The sequence below is a fragment of the Hypanus sabinus genome, chromosome 22 (genome assembly GCF_030144855.1).
Source record: "Hypanus sabinus isolate sHypSab1 chromosome 22, sHypSab1.hap1, whole genome shotgun sequence".
In the NCBI taxonomy this organism is placed as follows: domain Eukaryota; kingdom Metazoa; phylum Chordata; class Chondrichthyes; order Myliobatiformes; family Dasyatidae; genus Hypanus; species Hypanus sabinus.
The window spans coordinates 6,521,912-6,535,027 of NC_082727.1; the positions used below are offsets into that span (position 1 = coordinate 6,521,912).

The 13,116-nt window shown below is 41.4% G+C and overlaps 1 protein-coding gene across 1 annotated transcript in view; it reads right to left on the reverse strand.

The window, feature by feature from the left end:
* LOC132379726 (VPS10 domain-containing receptor SorCS1-like) overlaps positions 1-13,116 on the reverse strand; it is a 1,404,942-nt gene that overhangs the window by 206,463 nt on the left and 1,185,363 nt on the right. The window contains exons 8-9 of the mRNA XM_059948015.1: positions 8,266-8,355; positions 4,327-4,506 (exon numbers count right to left, since the gene is read on the reverse strand). Coding sequence (XP_059803998.1) covers positions 4,327-4,506; positions 8,266-8,355 — 270 coding nt within the window. The remainder of the gene's footprint in view (positions 1-4,326; positions 4,507-8,265; positions 8,356-13,116) is intronic.

Consider the following 13,116-nt stretch of genomic DNA (forward strand, 5'->3'; position numbering starts at 1 on the left):
ACCATCTGTCTGCTCATGACCCATATCCTGCATAGTCATGTGTTTGCTTAACAGCCCCTTGCATGCCACCTTCATACCTGCCTCCAAAACTACCCCTGTTACTATATCCCATGCACCAGTCACTCTGTGTGTTGTAACTCCAAAACATTAAACGGATTGAAAGCAAAAAACACTGAGCTGGGAGTAACCTATATAAGTTTTGTTTTTACTGTTTGTACTTTAAGCAAGTTATACACATATGACATGGTAGCACATAACATATGCAATTCACAGTTTTACATATAAGCCATCATGAAGAGATGATTGATTAAGAGTACTCAATCAATCAATATATTTACACAGTATACAATATAATACAACTACTATATAGACATCTGCAGCATGGTGAATTTTAAATTGCCCCATTCAGGCCTAAAGATTTCATGGCTGTGGAGGATCTCTTACACTTGTGGAATAATGTCTTTCCTGACAAGGAGGGGGTCACTCTGCTTGGCAGGTAAGGCTTGCGATTATGAAACCATCTCAAGTTCTGGGGCTGCCTCCGTGGTAGTAGGAGGAATTGACTCTGGGGCTGCAGTAGTTCTGGCAGATCTGAATACCTTTCTTCTGGACGTGTCCCCAGCCCAAACAATGCATGGAAAGCTTCACTGGATATGGATATGGATCATAATGTATGAGGATAGTGTTTGACACCACCATTTCTTTTATCTTTAGGAAAGCCACCTCACACGTCTCATTCATTGACAATTCTTCCTTTTCTCTAGTAATGATTTCAAGGGCTGGAGCACAGTGGCCAGGTTTGGCAGGAACCTGTTATAGTAATTGACAAATCTTAAAAAGGACCACAACTGTAACATGTCCTTTAGCCTGGGCATTCACCACAAACATATAATTCTTGTGTGTTAATAGTGTGACCACAATAAGCAATGCTTAGTTAAAAAAATTCAAACTCGCTGTGTCACGCTCTGAGCCCATAATCTAATCTTTTTAACACTGTCTTGAGATTTTGGAGATCGTCCCTGTCATCCTCACCAGTAATAATGACACCATCTAGGCAATTCTGAGCGCCTGGGCAGCCTTGCAGCTCTTGTCCAGGAGCTTCCTGCTGGAAGGCAGCTGCAGATGCTACTCCAAAAATAAGCCTATTATGGTGATAAAGCCCTTTGTGAATGCTTATGGTGAGAAACACTTTGGATTCTTTTTCCATGTCCATCTGTTGAATTCACTTTGATGAAGTGTTTCCCTCCAGAAAGGTTTGCAAAGATATCCTCTATCCTGGACAGAGGGCATTGATCTACTTTCAGTAGTGGGTTGATGGTGGCCTTAAAATCACAACAGACCCTAATAGACCCATTCTTGTTAGTTACCACTGGCAATGCCCATGGGCTCCACTCAAACTTGGAAAGAATTCCTCCAGCCTCCATTTGATCTAGCTCTCTCACTACTTTATCACAAATGGTATAAGGAACCAGATGGGCTTTGTAAAACTTGGATGTGGCATTTTCATTTAACACAATTTTACCCTTGATATATTTGAGTTTTCCAAAGCAATCATTGAACACTGCTGTGCCATTATCCAGTACCTTTCTTAATTCACTTACCATCGACTCTATTACAGGGGATGTGGTAGGCATATGATGAATAGATTTTCAATCAAGTTGTACTTGTCTCAGCCCCCACAATGCTGGCCCTTCTGCTTTTACCACAGATAACCCCAATGTGGCTTGCTGGTTGTTGTATTTCACTGTTACAAATGTCATTCCCACAGGAGTTATACTTTCTCCAGTGTAAGATCTCCACTGGATATCTGCAGGTTTCAGTTCAGTATCTTTGTACTCACGTGCAGACCCCAGTCAGCTCGGATTGGCAACAGCATCTCCTCCAAAATCTCCACCAACACAGGTGCACCACAAGGTCGTGTGCTTAGCCTCCTGATCAACTCACTTAACACTCATGACTGTGAGGCTAAATGCCATATTTAAGTTTGCTGATGACATCACTGTCATAGGCTGAATCAAAGATGGTGAGAAATCAGCACAAAGGAGAGAGATAGAAAATCCGACTGAGTGTTGTCACAACATCAACTCAATGCCAGCAAGAGCAAGGAGCTGATTATTGATTTCAGCAGAGGGGAAACTGGAGGTACATGAACCAGTCCTGTTCAAGGGATCAGAGGTGGAGAGGGTCAGCAACTTTAAATTCCTCAGGGGTTATCATTTTTCAGATGACTGGGTTTGGTCCAAGTACAATTGCAAAGACAGCACAGCAGCACCTCTACTTCCTTTGGAATTTGCGAAGATTTGGTATGACATCAAAAACCTTGAAGAACTTCTATAGGTGTGTGGTGAATATATTGACTGGCTGCATCACAGCCTGGTATGGAAACACCAATACCCTTGAATGGAATGTCCTACGAACACTATTAGATATGGCCATCATGGATAAAACCCTCCCCACCATTGAGCATATCTACAGGAAAGCAGCATCCATGATCAGGGATCTCACCATCCAGGTCATGCTCTCTTCTTGCTGTTGCTATCAGGAGCCTGAGGACCCATACCACCAGGTTCAGAAACAGTTATTAACACTCAACCATCACACACTTGAACTAACTGGGATAACTTCACTCAATTTCACTTGCCCCATCATTGAAATGTCCCCACAACCTGTGGACTTAATTTAAGGACATTTCATCTCATATTCTCAATATTTATCGTTTGTTTATTTATTTATTATTATTTTAATTTTTTTCTCAACTCAAGCTGGTAAAACCTGAGGTATGGAAATAGCCAAGCACACTCATTTCTCAATTGCTAGGAACTTCCAGGCTACTCTAGTAATGTTCAGTATTATGGCTTTCTATAGATTTACATAAATATTGCTGTGTAAAGTCTAATTGTAAAAAGCTATTGTGTAGTGACTTTGGGATGATACCAGTTCTACAGCTGGGTTTATTGGGACAATGTGTACCCTGTTCATGTTCCGTAATCTTTCCATTTCTGCTTTTAATTCATCATATTTCTGATGTTCATCACTTTTTGATTTCCATATGTTATGTGTGTTTGGAATGGCTATATCTACCCAAATATTGCCAACATATTAAATACACAATGCCGAAAAAATCTTGTCCTGCTAATCCTCTGAACCTACCCCTCTTCACCTTAAATTCATGCCTTCTTGCATTAGATATTTTAACTGCATATACCAGCTGTCTACTCCATCTGTGCCTCTCATAATTTTATAAACTCCTATCAAAGTTCTATCAGGATATTAGGGTATGGGTGGTTTTTCTATAATGTGTATTTCCATAATTCAAATTGGTTGTAATGTGATCAACACTGTCTCAAAGGCATGGGACCTTACCCACAGAACATAGAACAAAGAACATAAAAGAGTACAGCACAGGAACAGGCCTTTCATCACAATGTTGAGCAGAACCAATTAAATTAGTAATCAAATGTCCAACATAATTAATCCTTTCTGCCTACACAATCGCCACATCTTCCCTTTCCTCACATTCATGTATCTGTCTAAATATCTCTTAAATTCTGCCTCTACCACTTCCCCTGGCAGAGTATTGCAGACTCAGGTCCTCTAATTCAGACAGCATCTTGGTAAACGTTCTCAGCAGAAGCTTCAAAACCTCAACATCCTTCCTAGAATGGAGCAACCAGAACTGTATCTGATAGTCCAGATGATGATAGAGAATTGAAATGAAGTTTATTGTGCAGTTTCTGTGTCATCCCAGTCAAATCCAGACCGACCCTCAAAAAGGGCTCACGTGAATCCAGGACCCAAGGGAATTTTTTATACCATCAGTGCTCATGAAGTCTCTAAGAACCAGCTCCCATAGGGAGGTTGAGATGCACTTTCAGATAGATTCACACAATTAGCAGAGATTGGCCAAATCAACTACACAGTAAACACCTTGAAAAATATTTCAGCAAGTTTACAATAAATGCTCAGGAGAGATCTCCATACACTGGATATAGCTTAATTCACCACTGAAGATTTTGAAATTGCTTTCTGTGTGCTCAAACTAAAAAGTAATTATTTATAAATCTCCAGAAAAAGTGTTTTGGGTTTTATGGATTTTTTTATCTAGCAATGTTTAACCTGGAACTTAATGCTAGTCAAACAACGTTGTTCATTTAATCCATTCTGGCGTTTAGAAACAAATGCATTAACTCCCTTCCAATTTGATGCTGTCTTGAATAACATACACCAGCTAATCACTTGTCATGTAAATGGTCAGATTTTCTTGGCATCATGCTTCCCCAGATACCTTTATCTCATGTGTGCTGTTGAGAACAGACATTACGTTACCTCATAAAGGTCAATCATAACATTCCCCTCTGGGCCTCGGCTGCTTTTCACATTCTCCAAAGCGATTGTGAAGTGGATTCCTCTTGCATCAGACACATACAGATTATACGTGTCATTTTGGTTCCATTCTTGCACAGCGGCAAAGACTTGGTTTTCATCTGTACTGATAATGTGCATATCCTGCCGAGACAGAAAAGCAACAGTTCTAAGCTGCATATAAGTAATGCTGAGCCAACAGCAACACAGTTGCAAATCTCAAGGGAAATCCATGAGGCTTACGATAACTCTGCAAAATTTGTGGCTTGAATGGATCCATTTACCACAAGGGTGGCTAGGGCCTTACACCTGAAGCAAGCCAGATTATGACTTCGATCTTTTGAGAAACAGGCCATGGGGAGAAGGTAGTACACAAAATGTTGAAGGATCTCAGCAGGTCAGGCAACACCAATGGAAAGGAATAAACAATTACATTTTGAGCTGAGGCACCTCACCAAGATTGGAAAGAAAGGGGGAAGAAACCAGAATAAGAAGGTGGGGAAGGGGAAGGAATACAAGCTAGAAAGGGATAAGTGAATCCATGTGAGGGTGGTGAAGGGGAATTAAAGTGAGAAGCTGGGAGGTGATAGATAGAAAAGTTAAAGGGTGAAAAAGAAGGTATCTGATAGGATATGAGAATGGACCATGGGGAAAAAGGGAAGGAGGAGGACACTAGAGGGAGGTGATAGACAGGAAAGAAGAGAAGAAGTGAGAGAGGAGCCAGGGGGGTAAAGCTGGATATGCATAGCTGGACATGTTGTAAGTGTTTCTAAATGGGGTTAATTCATGGATTCAAATGAGTGGATAATCAGAAGAAAAGGACACCAGGTAGCAGGTAGTGAATACATTGTAACCTGTTTAACACATTGGCCAAAGTCCAGAATATGTCCTGTGAATATATTCCCTGGCCATTAACTATGAAGGCAGCATCCACTTCTAATGACTCCCATCACCCTGGACATGCCCTCTTCTCATTACTACCATCGTGAGGAGATACAGAAAGCTGAAGACATACTCAATTCTCAGAAATAGCTTCTTCCCCACCACCATCATATCTTTGAATAGTCTGTGAATGCAGAAACATTGAATGTTATTCCTTTTATTGAATTACTTATTTATTATCATAATTTATAGCAATGATTATGTCTTTACACTGTAATACTGCTGCAAAACAACAAAATTCATTTTGTCTAGATCAATGATCAATCAGTTTCAATCTAAATCTGATGGTGATTTTGACTGATCTGTAATAACGCACCTGCAGAAAGAAAATTCAAACCTAAACCAACAAACTTCAGGTATGCATCAAATGGTCAACAAGCATCCCGATTTCTAGCAGGCTTACCAGAATTTAGTTATCCATATCTGGTCACCAAATTATAGGAAAGATGTCAACAAAATAGAGAGAGTACAGAGAAGATTTACTAGAATGTTACCTGGGTTTCAGCAGCTAAGTTACAGGGAAAGGTTGAACAAGTTAGTCTTTATTCTTTGGAGTGTAGAAGGTTGAGGGGTGTCTTGATACAGGTATATAAAATTATGAGGCGGATAGATAGAGTTGACGTGGATAGGCTTTTTCCATTGAGAGTAGGGGAGATTCAAACAAGAGGACATGAGTTGAGAGTCAGGGGGCAAAAGTTTAAGGGTAACACGAGGGGGAATTACTTTACTCAGAGAGTGGTAGCTGTGTGGAACGAGCTTCCAGTAGAAGTGGTAGAGGCAGGTTCAGTATTGTCATTTAAAGTAAAATTGGATAGGTATATGGACAGGAAAGGAATGGAGAGTTATGGACTGAGTGCAGGCCAGTGGGACTAGGTGAGAGTAAGCGTTCGGCACGGACTATAAGGGCTGAGATGGCCTGTTTCCGTGCTGTAATTGTTATATAGTTATATGGTTATATTTCCTCTGGTGCATCTGAAGATCTTATGAAACATTCTTGATACGACTATCAGGTTAGGAGACTCAGCATCTCTTTTGCCTGTTACTTAACTATCAGCTAATTGTGACTTAGTGATTATCATATGGAAGAAAGGAGACATTGCTAAATGCTTAATTGTGAGGGAATACTTTTCACCATTTTCTCCTAATATTGGAACAAGGCCTAATTCTTTCTGCTCTGAAGTTTTATTGAATAACATTCCTAACATAACAAAGAACAGATTAATTGGTACCGGACCCCATTTCCATCACCTAGACGTTCACCTACAAGTCACATGCACCATCCTGGATTGGAAATATATCACTGGTCCTTCTTCATTGCTGGCTTTAAATCATGAAAGTCCTTATCCAACCTCTCATTCCAGGTCACACCCTCTATTCCAGACATTATCCTGCTAATCTCTTCTGCACCTTTTCCAAAGCTCCTACATTGTTCCTGTGGTATGACTTTGTACCGTAGAGTCTCTCCCAGACCGACCTATTGCTGACCTATTCCTTGCTCTCATTACCTCTGCTTTTCCCTCCACTTTCTCTACCTGGCTCATTTCAGGGCTGTATAGTTGGATTTCCATTGATTTCACATTAACCAATCTGAGTGATTGGAGAGATTCATAAAATGGAGTCCTGACCAATGAGATGGTCATTCTCCTCATAGTGTCGACACAGAGAATATAGCTAGACTGACAAATTACAATCAACACACACAAAATGCTGGAGGAACTCAGTAGGCCAGGCAGCATCTATGGAGGAACAGTAAGCAGTCAATGTTTCAGGCCAAGACCCTTCACGAGGACTGGAGGAAAAAAGATGGAAAGTCAGAGTAAGAAGGTGGGGGAGGGGTTTCAGGAGGAAGAACCACAGGTGAAACTGGGAAGAGGAATGAAGTAATGAGCTGGGAAGTTGATTGGTGAAAAAGATAAATGGCTGGAGAAGGGGGGAATCTGACATGAGAGGACCAAAGGCCATAGAAGAAAGGGAAGGGGAGGAGCACTAGGGGGAGGTGATGGGCAGGTAAGGAGATAAAGGGAAAGAGGAAAATGGGAATGGGGAATGGTGAAGGAGGGAGGCATTGCCAGAAGTTTGAGAAATCAATGTTCATGCTATCAGGTTGGAGGCTACCCACACAAAATATAAGGTGTTGCACCTCCAACCTGAGGGAGCTCTCCTCACTGCAGTAGGAGATGTGGAATGAAATAGAAGGCCACTGGGAAGCCAGTGGACTGATCTATCCGAATGGGAATTAAAATAGAAGGACACTTTTTCTGGCAGATGAAGCATAGGTGCTTGGTGAAGCTGTCTCCCAATCTGCACTGGGTTATACAGGAGGCCACACGGGAAGCACCAAATACAGTGGATAACCCTAAACGACTCACAGGTGAAGTGTCACCTCACCTGGAAGGACGTTTGGGGACCTAAATAGTAGTGAGAGAGGAGGGGTAAGGGTAAGTATGGCACTTGCTCCACTTGCAAGGGTAAGTGCCAGGAGGGAGATCAGTGAGGAGGGATGAATGGGCAAGGGAGTTGCATAGGGAGTAAACGTCGACTGTATTCATTTCCATAGATGCTGGCTGGCCTGGTGAATTCCTCCAGCATTTTATGTGTGTTGCTTGGATTTCTAGCATCTGCAGATTTTCTCCTGTTTGTGATCTGTCAAATTACAATGATCAGTCAAAGATAAAAACCCAATTCAAAGTCCCCACCAAACTGGTTGAGCATAGTTTTCTTTCTTGCTCCCTCATTAATAGATTCACAAACATAACATTTCAAAATTCTTATTGTCCTCCCTGTTTTGACTAATTTATGTTTTGTGTGATGCCTGCGAAGTTGCTGCAATGAAGTTTTTCACTATACCCATTTCTTTTGTACATGTCAATAAACTCAGATTGACCTGACTTGAGATGACCGTGAAGGTGAAGGAAAAGGCTTGCTGATTTCTGAGGAATGCTGACAATGTACAGTTTTTACCTTGGGCAATGAATATTTTGGGAGCTTCATCTCCGCGAAGCTTTCTCTGCGATATGACACGTAGTAGGTTACCCGTCCACCTGATGTTACCTAGGGAACAAATCACAAAGTCGCATAAATTATCACCAGGCAGCAAAGTAATGCTGCACAAATGTACAAGAAAGAACAGGCAAGAGTTTTTGATCTTGCTAATACAAAAGATAAAAAGCCACTTTGAGAACCTCATAATACGTAGACAATGATTCTTCTCATAATAAGTACCTGAAATGTGCTGCTATCATACCTTCTGCTTTTTTATCTGTTTGATAATATTCCAGTAACTAGTGGATTTCTGCAGAGATCTGTACTGGGATCTCTGTTATTTGTGATATACATAAATGAACTGGATGAGTGTAAGTTTGCAGATGACAGAACGATTGATGGATAGTTACAGAAGACTAGAATACAGGTCAGTTGCAGTTGGAGAAATAGCAGACGGAGTTTAAGCTGTTGCACTTTGGGAGACTATAAGTAAGAGACATAACACAGTTAATGGCAAGACCTTTAACTGCATTGACATAGAGAGGGATCTTGGTTTCCAAATCCAAGGCCCATTGAAAGTGTCTGCACAAGCTGACAAAGTGTAACAAAGGTGTTTGTCGTTAATAGTGGAGGCATTGAGTTTGAGAGTCAGGAGGTCACATTACAGCTTTGGAAAATGGCACATGTGGAGTATTGCATTTAATTCTCTTTTTTTTTATTTTTGGCATCATGTTCAGTGCAGAAGGTGGGACCAGTTTTATTACATAGAGAGGTAGATGGCTGGAATGTGCTGCCAGAGGTGGTAGAGGCATCTAACAGGCTCGTAGATAAGCACAGGAATATACAGAGAATGCAGGGATAAGGACCAGGTACAGGCACAGGAGATTATTGAATTAGCTGTCAATAACTTAATTAGTTCAGCACCATATCCTGTTCCTGTGTTGCACAGTCCTGTCCCATGTGTTATGTTCTAAAGATCACCTCAGGTACATTTTTGCTGCTATATATAAATGTAACTGGGTGACTGTTGAATATATTATTTTTTATTGTTAAGGTGCACTTATGTATTCACCCAGATAATGCTAAAATAGCCGCATGTGCCTGTAAAACAGTGACATCATCATGCACATGCGGAGTAGAAAGAAGAGTTACAATGTTCTAGGAAGAACTGGTCATATGGTGAGAAAAGATTTTCGAAAGTAAGGTATCAGTGCTGGGCAGCATGGTTGTGTGAAGTTCCTTATTGGCCTAGTAACGTGAGGGAGGAGAACTCGTTTCAGGGTCTAGCCTATATGTATTTGGAAGTTAGGCATGTGCATGCCAAAGTGAATATATCTCTTAGTTAAGATGAGATGTATTTATTCCTATTTTTGATGTTGTGTTTCAGGTACAGGGTTGAAGGGATTGGTTTTTTAGAGTTTCCATTACCATATTGATTTTGCATAATTTGTATATTTATTACTGCATACATAACTAGTCAATACACAAGCATGTGGACTAAAATTAAGTAGGAACTATGATTTTTTTAAAATCCAGTTTTCCAATTTGTTGTTTTTATTTTGATAATCTCTTTCTGCATTAAAACATCTAAAACAGATAATGGAATTAAAGATCCGAAGAAGTATTTGTTGTCCTGAGCATGGATTTTCCGCAGGCTAGAAAATAAATACAAGCTATTACTTTTGCCTTACCCTGATTCTATTTTCAAATGCATCAACAACCATCACAGCCCGAGGATGTACTGGGAGCAGCCCACAATTGTTGCCACACATTCTGGCACAACATAGCACAACATGCCCACAATGTTCAGCAAAGCAATATAAGCAACAAAAACAACAACACAAGCCCATTCCCTTGCCCACGCCTACCAATTCATACACTCAGCTGCATAGATGGCCCTCAAACCCCAGGACAAGCTACTTCCAGTCCTCCAGCCTCCAGTAAACTCATGGACTCAAAAACATCAGGCCTCCAACTCCCTCACTGGACTCACAGACCCTGGAATTCAGCTACTGGGCAACTTCCAAGCTTCTAATTGACCTTAGGGCTTCGATTTTCAGAATCATCTCCAGCACTCACTGATAATCAGACCCCGAACTCCAGGCCTCGAGCTCCAGATTCACTGACATATGTACTTGGGGGGTCACCAGCTTTAGTGCCTCCTGCCTCCAACCTCAGAATCCATCGATCTGGGGGCACTTGCTGAAGTGAGAGGCCACCAGCCCTCACCTTCACTGGTCTTTATCCGCAACAATCCCGGCATCCATCCACAAATATTCTTTGTCACAAGTCCACATCACTGGCCTTCAAGCGTAGAGTGTAGAGCACAAGCCTAGATTCTTGTCTGACCTTTAACTCCCCAACATTTCTGTCCCTAAACCCTAACTTGACCCCCTACTCCCCTCTTTATTCTGAAAACCATCCCTACAAGCCTAAAAGCAAACTAAGCCTGAGTTTCATACATGGATGTGTGAAGCAGCAAAAAGGTGGATCAAGAAGGTTTCTGTAATACATGGATCTATTTCTTTTTGCACAGTGGCTCCCCTTAGCACTAATTATTGAGTGATAACTTATGCATGTGCACTGATTTGTTGCTCTCTCTGCAAAGTGAATCTACCAGTTAACTCTACCAGGGCCCTGGTGAGACCACACCTGGAATATTGTGTACAGTTTTGGTCTCCAGGTTTAAGGAAGGACATTCTGGCAATTGAGGAAGTGCAGCGTAGATTCACTAGGTTGATTCCTGGGATGGCAGGGCTGTCTTACGGAGAGAGATTGGAGAGATTGGGCTTGTACACGCTGGAATTGAGGAGATTGAGAGGGGATCTGATTGAAACGTTTAAGATAATTAAAGGATTTGATAGGATTGAGGCAGGAAATATGTTCCAGATGTTGGGAGAGTCCAGTACCAGAGGGCATGGATTGAGAATAAGAGGTCAGTTATTTAAAACAGAGTTGAGGAAGAGCTTCTTCTCCCAGAGAGTTGTGGAGGTGTGGAATGCACTGCCTCGGAAGACGGTGGAGGCCAATTCTCTGGATGCTTTCAAGAAGGAGCTAGGTAGATATCTGATGGATAGGGGAATCAAGGGATATGGGGACAAGGCAGGGACTGGGTATTGATAGTGAATGATCAGCCATGATCTCAGAATGGCGGTGCAGACTCGAGGGGCTGAATGGTCTACTTCTGCACCTATTGTCTATTGTCTATAACTTCATCTCCAACTGCATGTCTTTACTTAGTTGGTATGTAGTTGTGCAGGCAGAACAAATTGGTGACGAGTACAAACCTAAAAGTCAGGAGACATTACAAACTGCACTGACAGTTACGAGATAACAGAATTCAGAGGAAGGGAGACAGACTGTGAGAGGAAAGAGTAAACTGAACCAGTATGGTGACAGAGAAGGTGGCCACGGAGGCAAGAAAAGGACACGTGAGGAACAGTGCACTATACACAGTGAGAGACACATAACTAGCAAAGCAAAAGTGAAAATAACGTGATGATGGCCTTAATCAGGAAAATTGACAAATCTGATGGTATGGATGAGGTCTGGCAACCATATATTGAGGGGGTTGAACTGTAGATAATGCGAACAACGTGGATGATGTAAAGAAAGTCTCCACACTTCTTAACTTACTGGGTGCTAGAACTCATAGTCTCCTGCACAACTTAGTAACTCCTGAAAAGGCAGTAAACAAGATGTTCAACAAAATTGTTGCAATTTTGCAAAAGCCCTTCAGCCCAGAACTACTAGTAATAGCTAAGAGATATAGATATCACAAAAAGAGCTGGTCAAAGCATGAAAGCATCTCTGAATACACTGCAGAACTGCACAAACTTTCCCAATAATATGACTTTAGATATAGACTTTCTGATGCATTAAGGTTCGGGCTTGTATGTGGCATGCAAAGTCAAAGCACTCAAAAGAGGCTACCTTAAAAGGGGCATTATCGTAGTAACTGCAGCAAAAGATGCAGCAGAACTACAGAAAAAGTGTTTAGAATGTGAAATGCTCAAAAAGTCCCTCAATGGTGCAAAAAGCCAAAAATTTTACGGATGTGGCAAATCCTCCCATCACACAAATGACTGTTGGTTCAAAGAAAAAGTGTGCGGTAAGTGTCACAGGCAAGGCCACACAGAATGTGTGTGCAAGGCACAACCAAAGGGAAAAACCACACAAAGTGAAAAGTTTTAAACACAAAAGTAAATAAATGCATGAAGTGACTGAATGTGAAACAGAATCAGACAACACAGAGTCTGACAAAGGTGAGCTGTCATGCCTAGAACTGTGTAGCATTACTGAAGAGATCACAAAATTATATGGAACTCAACAGATGTGTCTGGTGTAAGACTGAAAAAGGAGCTGGAAACAGAATCAGTTTTGTCTATAATTCCAAAGGCTGACTACAACAGACTGTTTTCTAAGCTAACATTAGAAATGGCCTCAGTGATGCTGAAGACCTACACAACCAAAAAAGAATCTCCCAAAGACAAACTGAAAGCAAATGTTGCTTATGAATGCAAAACACAGCAGTTAGAGCTTTATGTGTTGAAAAGTTGAAGGCCAGCACTTTTCGGACATTAATGGCTGAGAAAAATCCAACTGGACAGGCACACAAGCAAAGCTGTCAATGCATTATCAACAGGTAACTGCAGCCTAAACAGTAGCGTGAAACAGAGACTGTCACAGCTGATTAATGCTAATGAGAAGGTGATTGGGAAGGGTTTTGATAAGCTCAAAGGCATGAAGGCCAGAATTGAACTGGATGAAGCAGCAGCACCAAGATTCCATAAAGTGCATCCAGTGCCTTACACACTACGTCCTATTCAG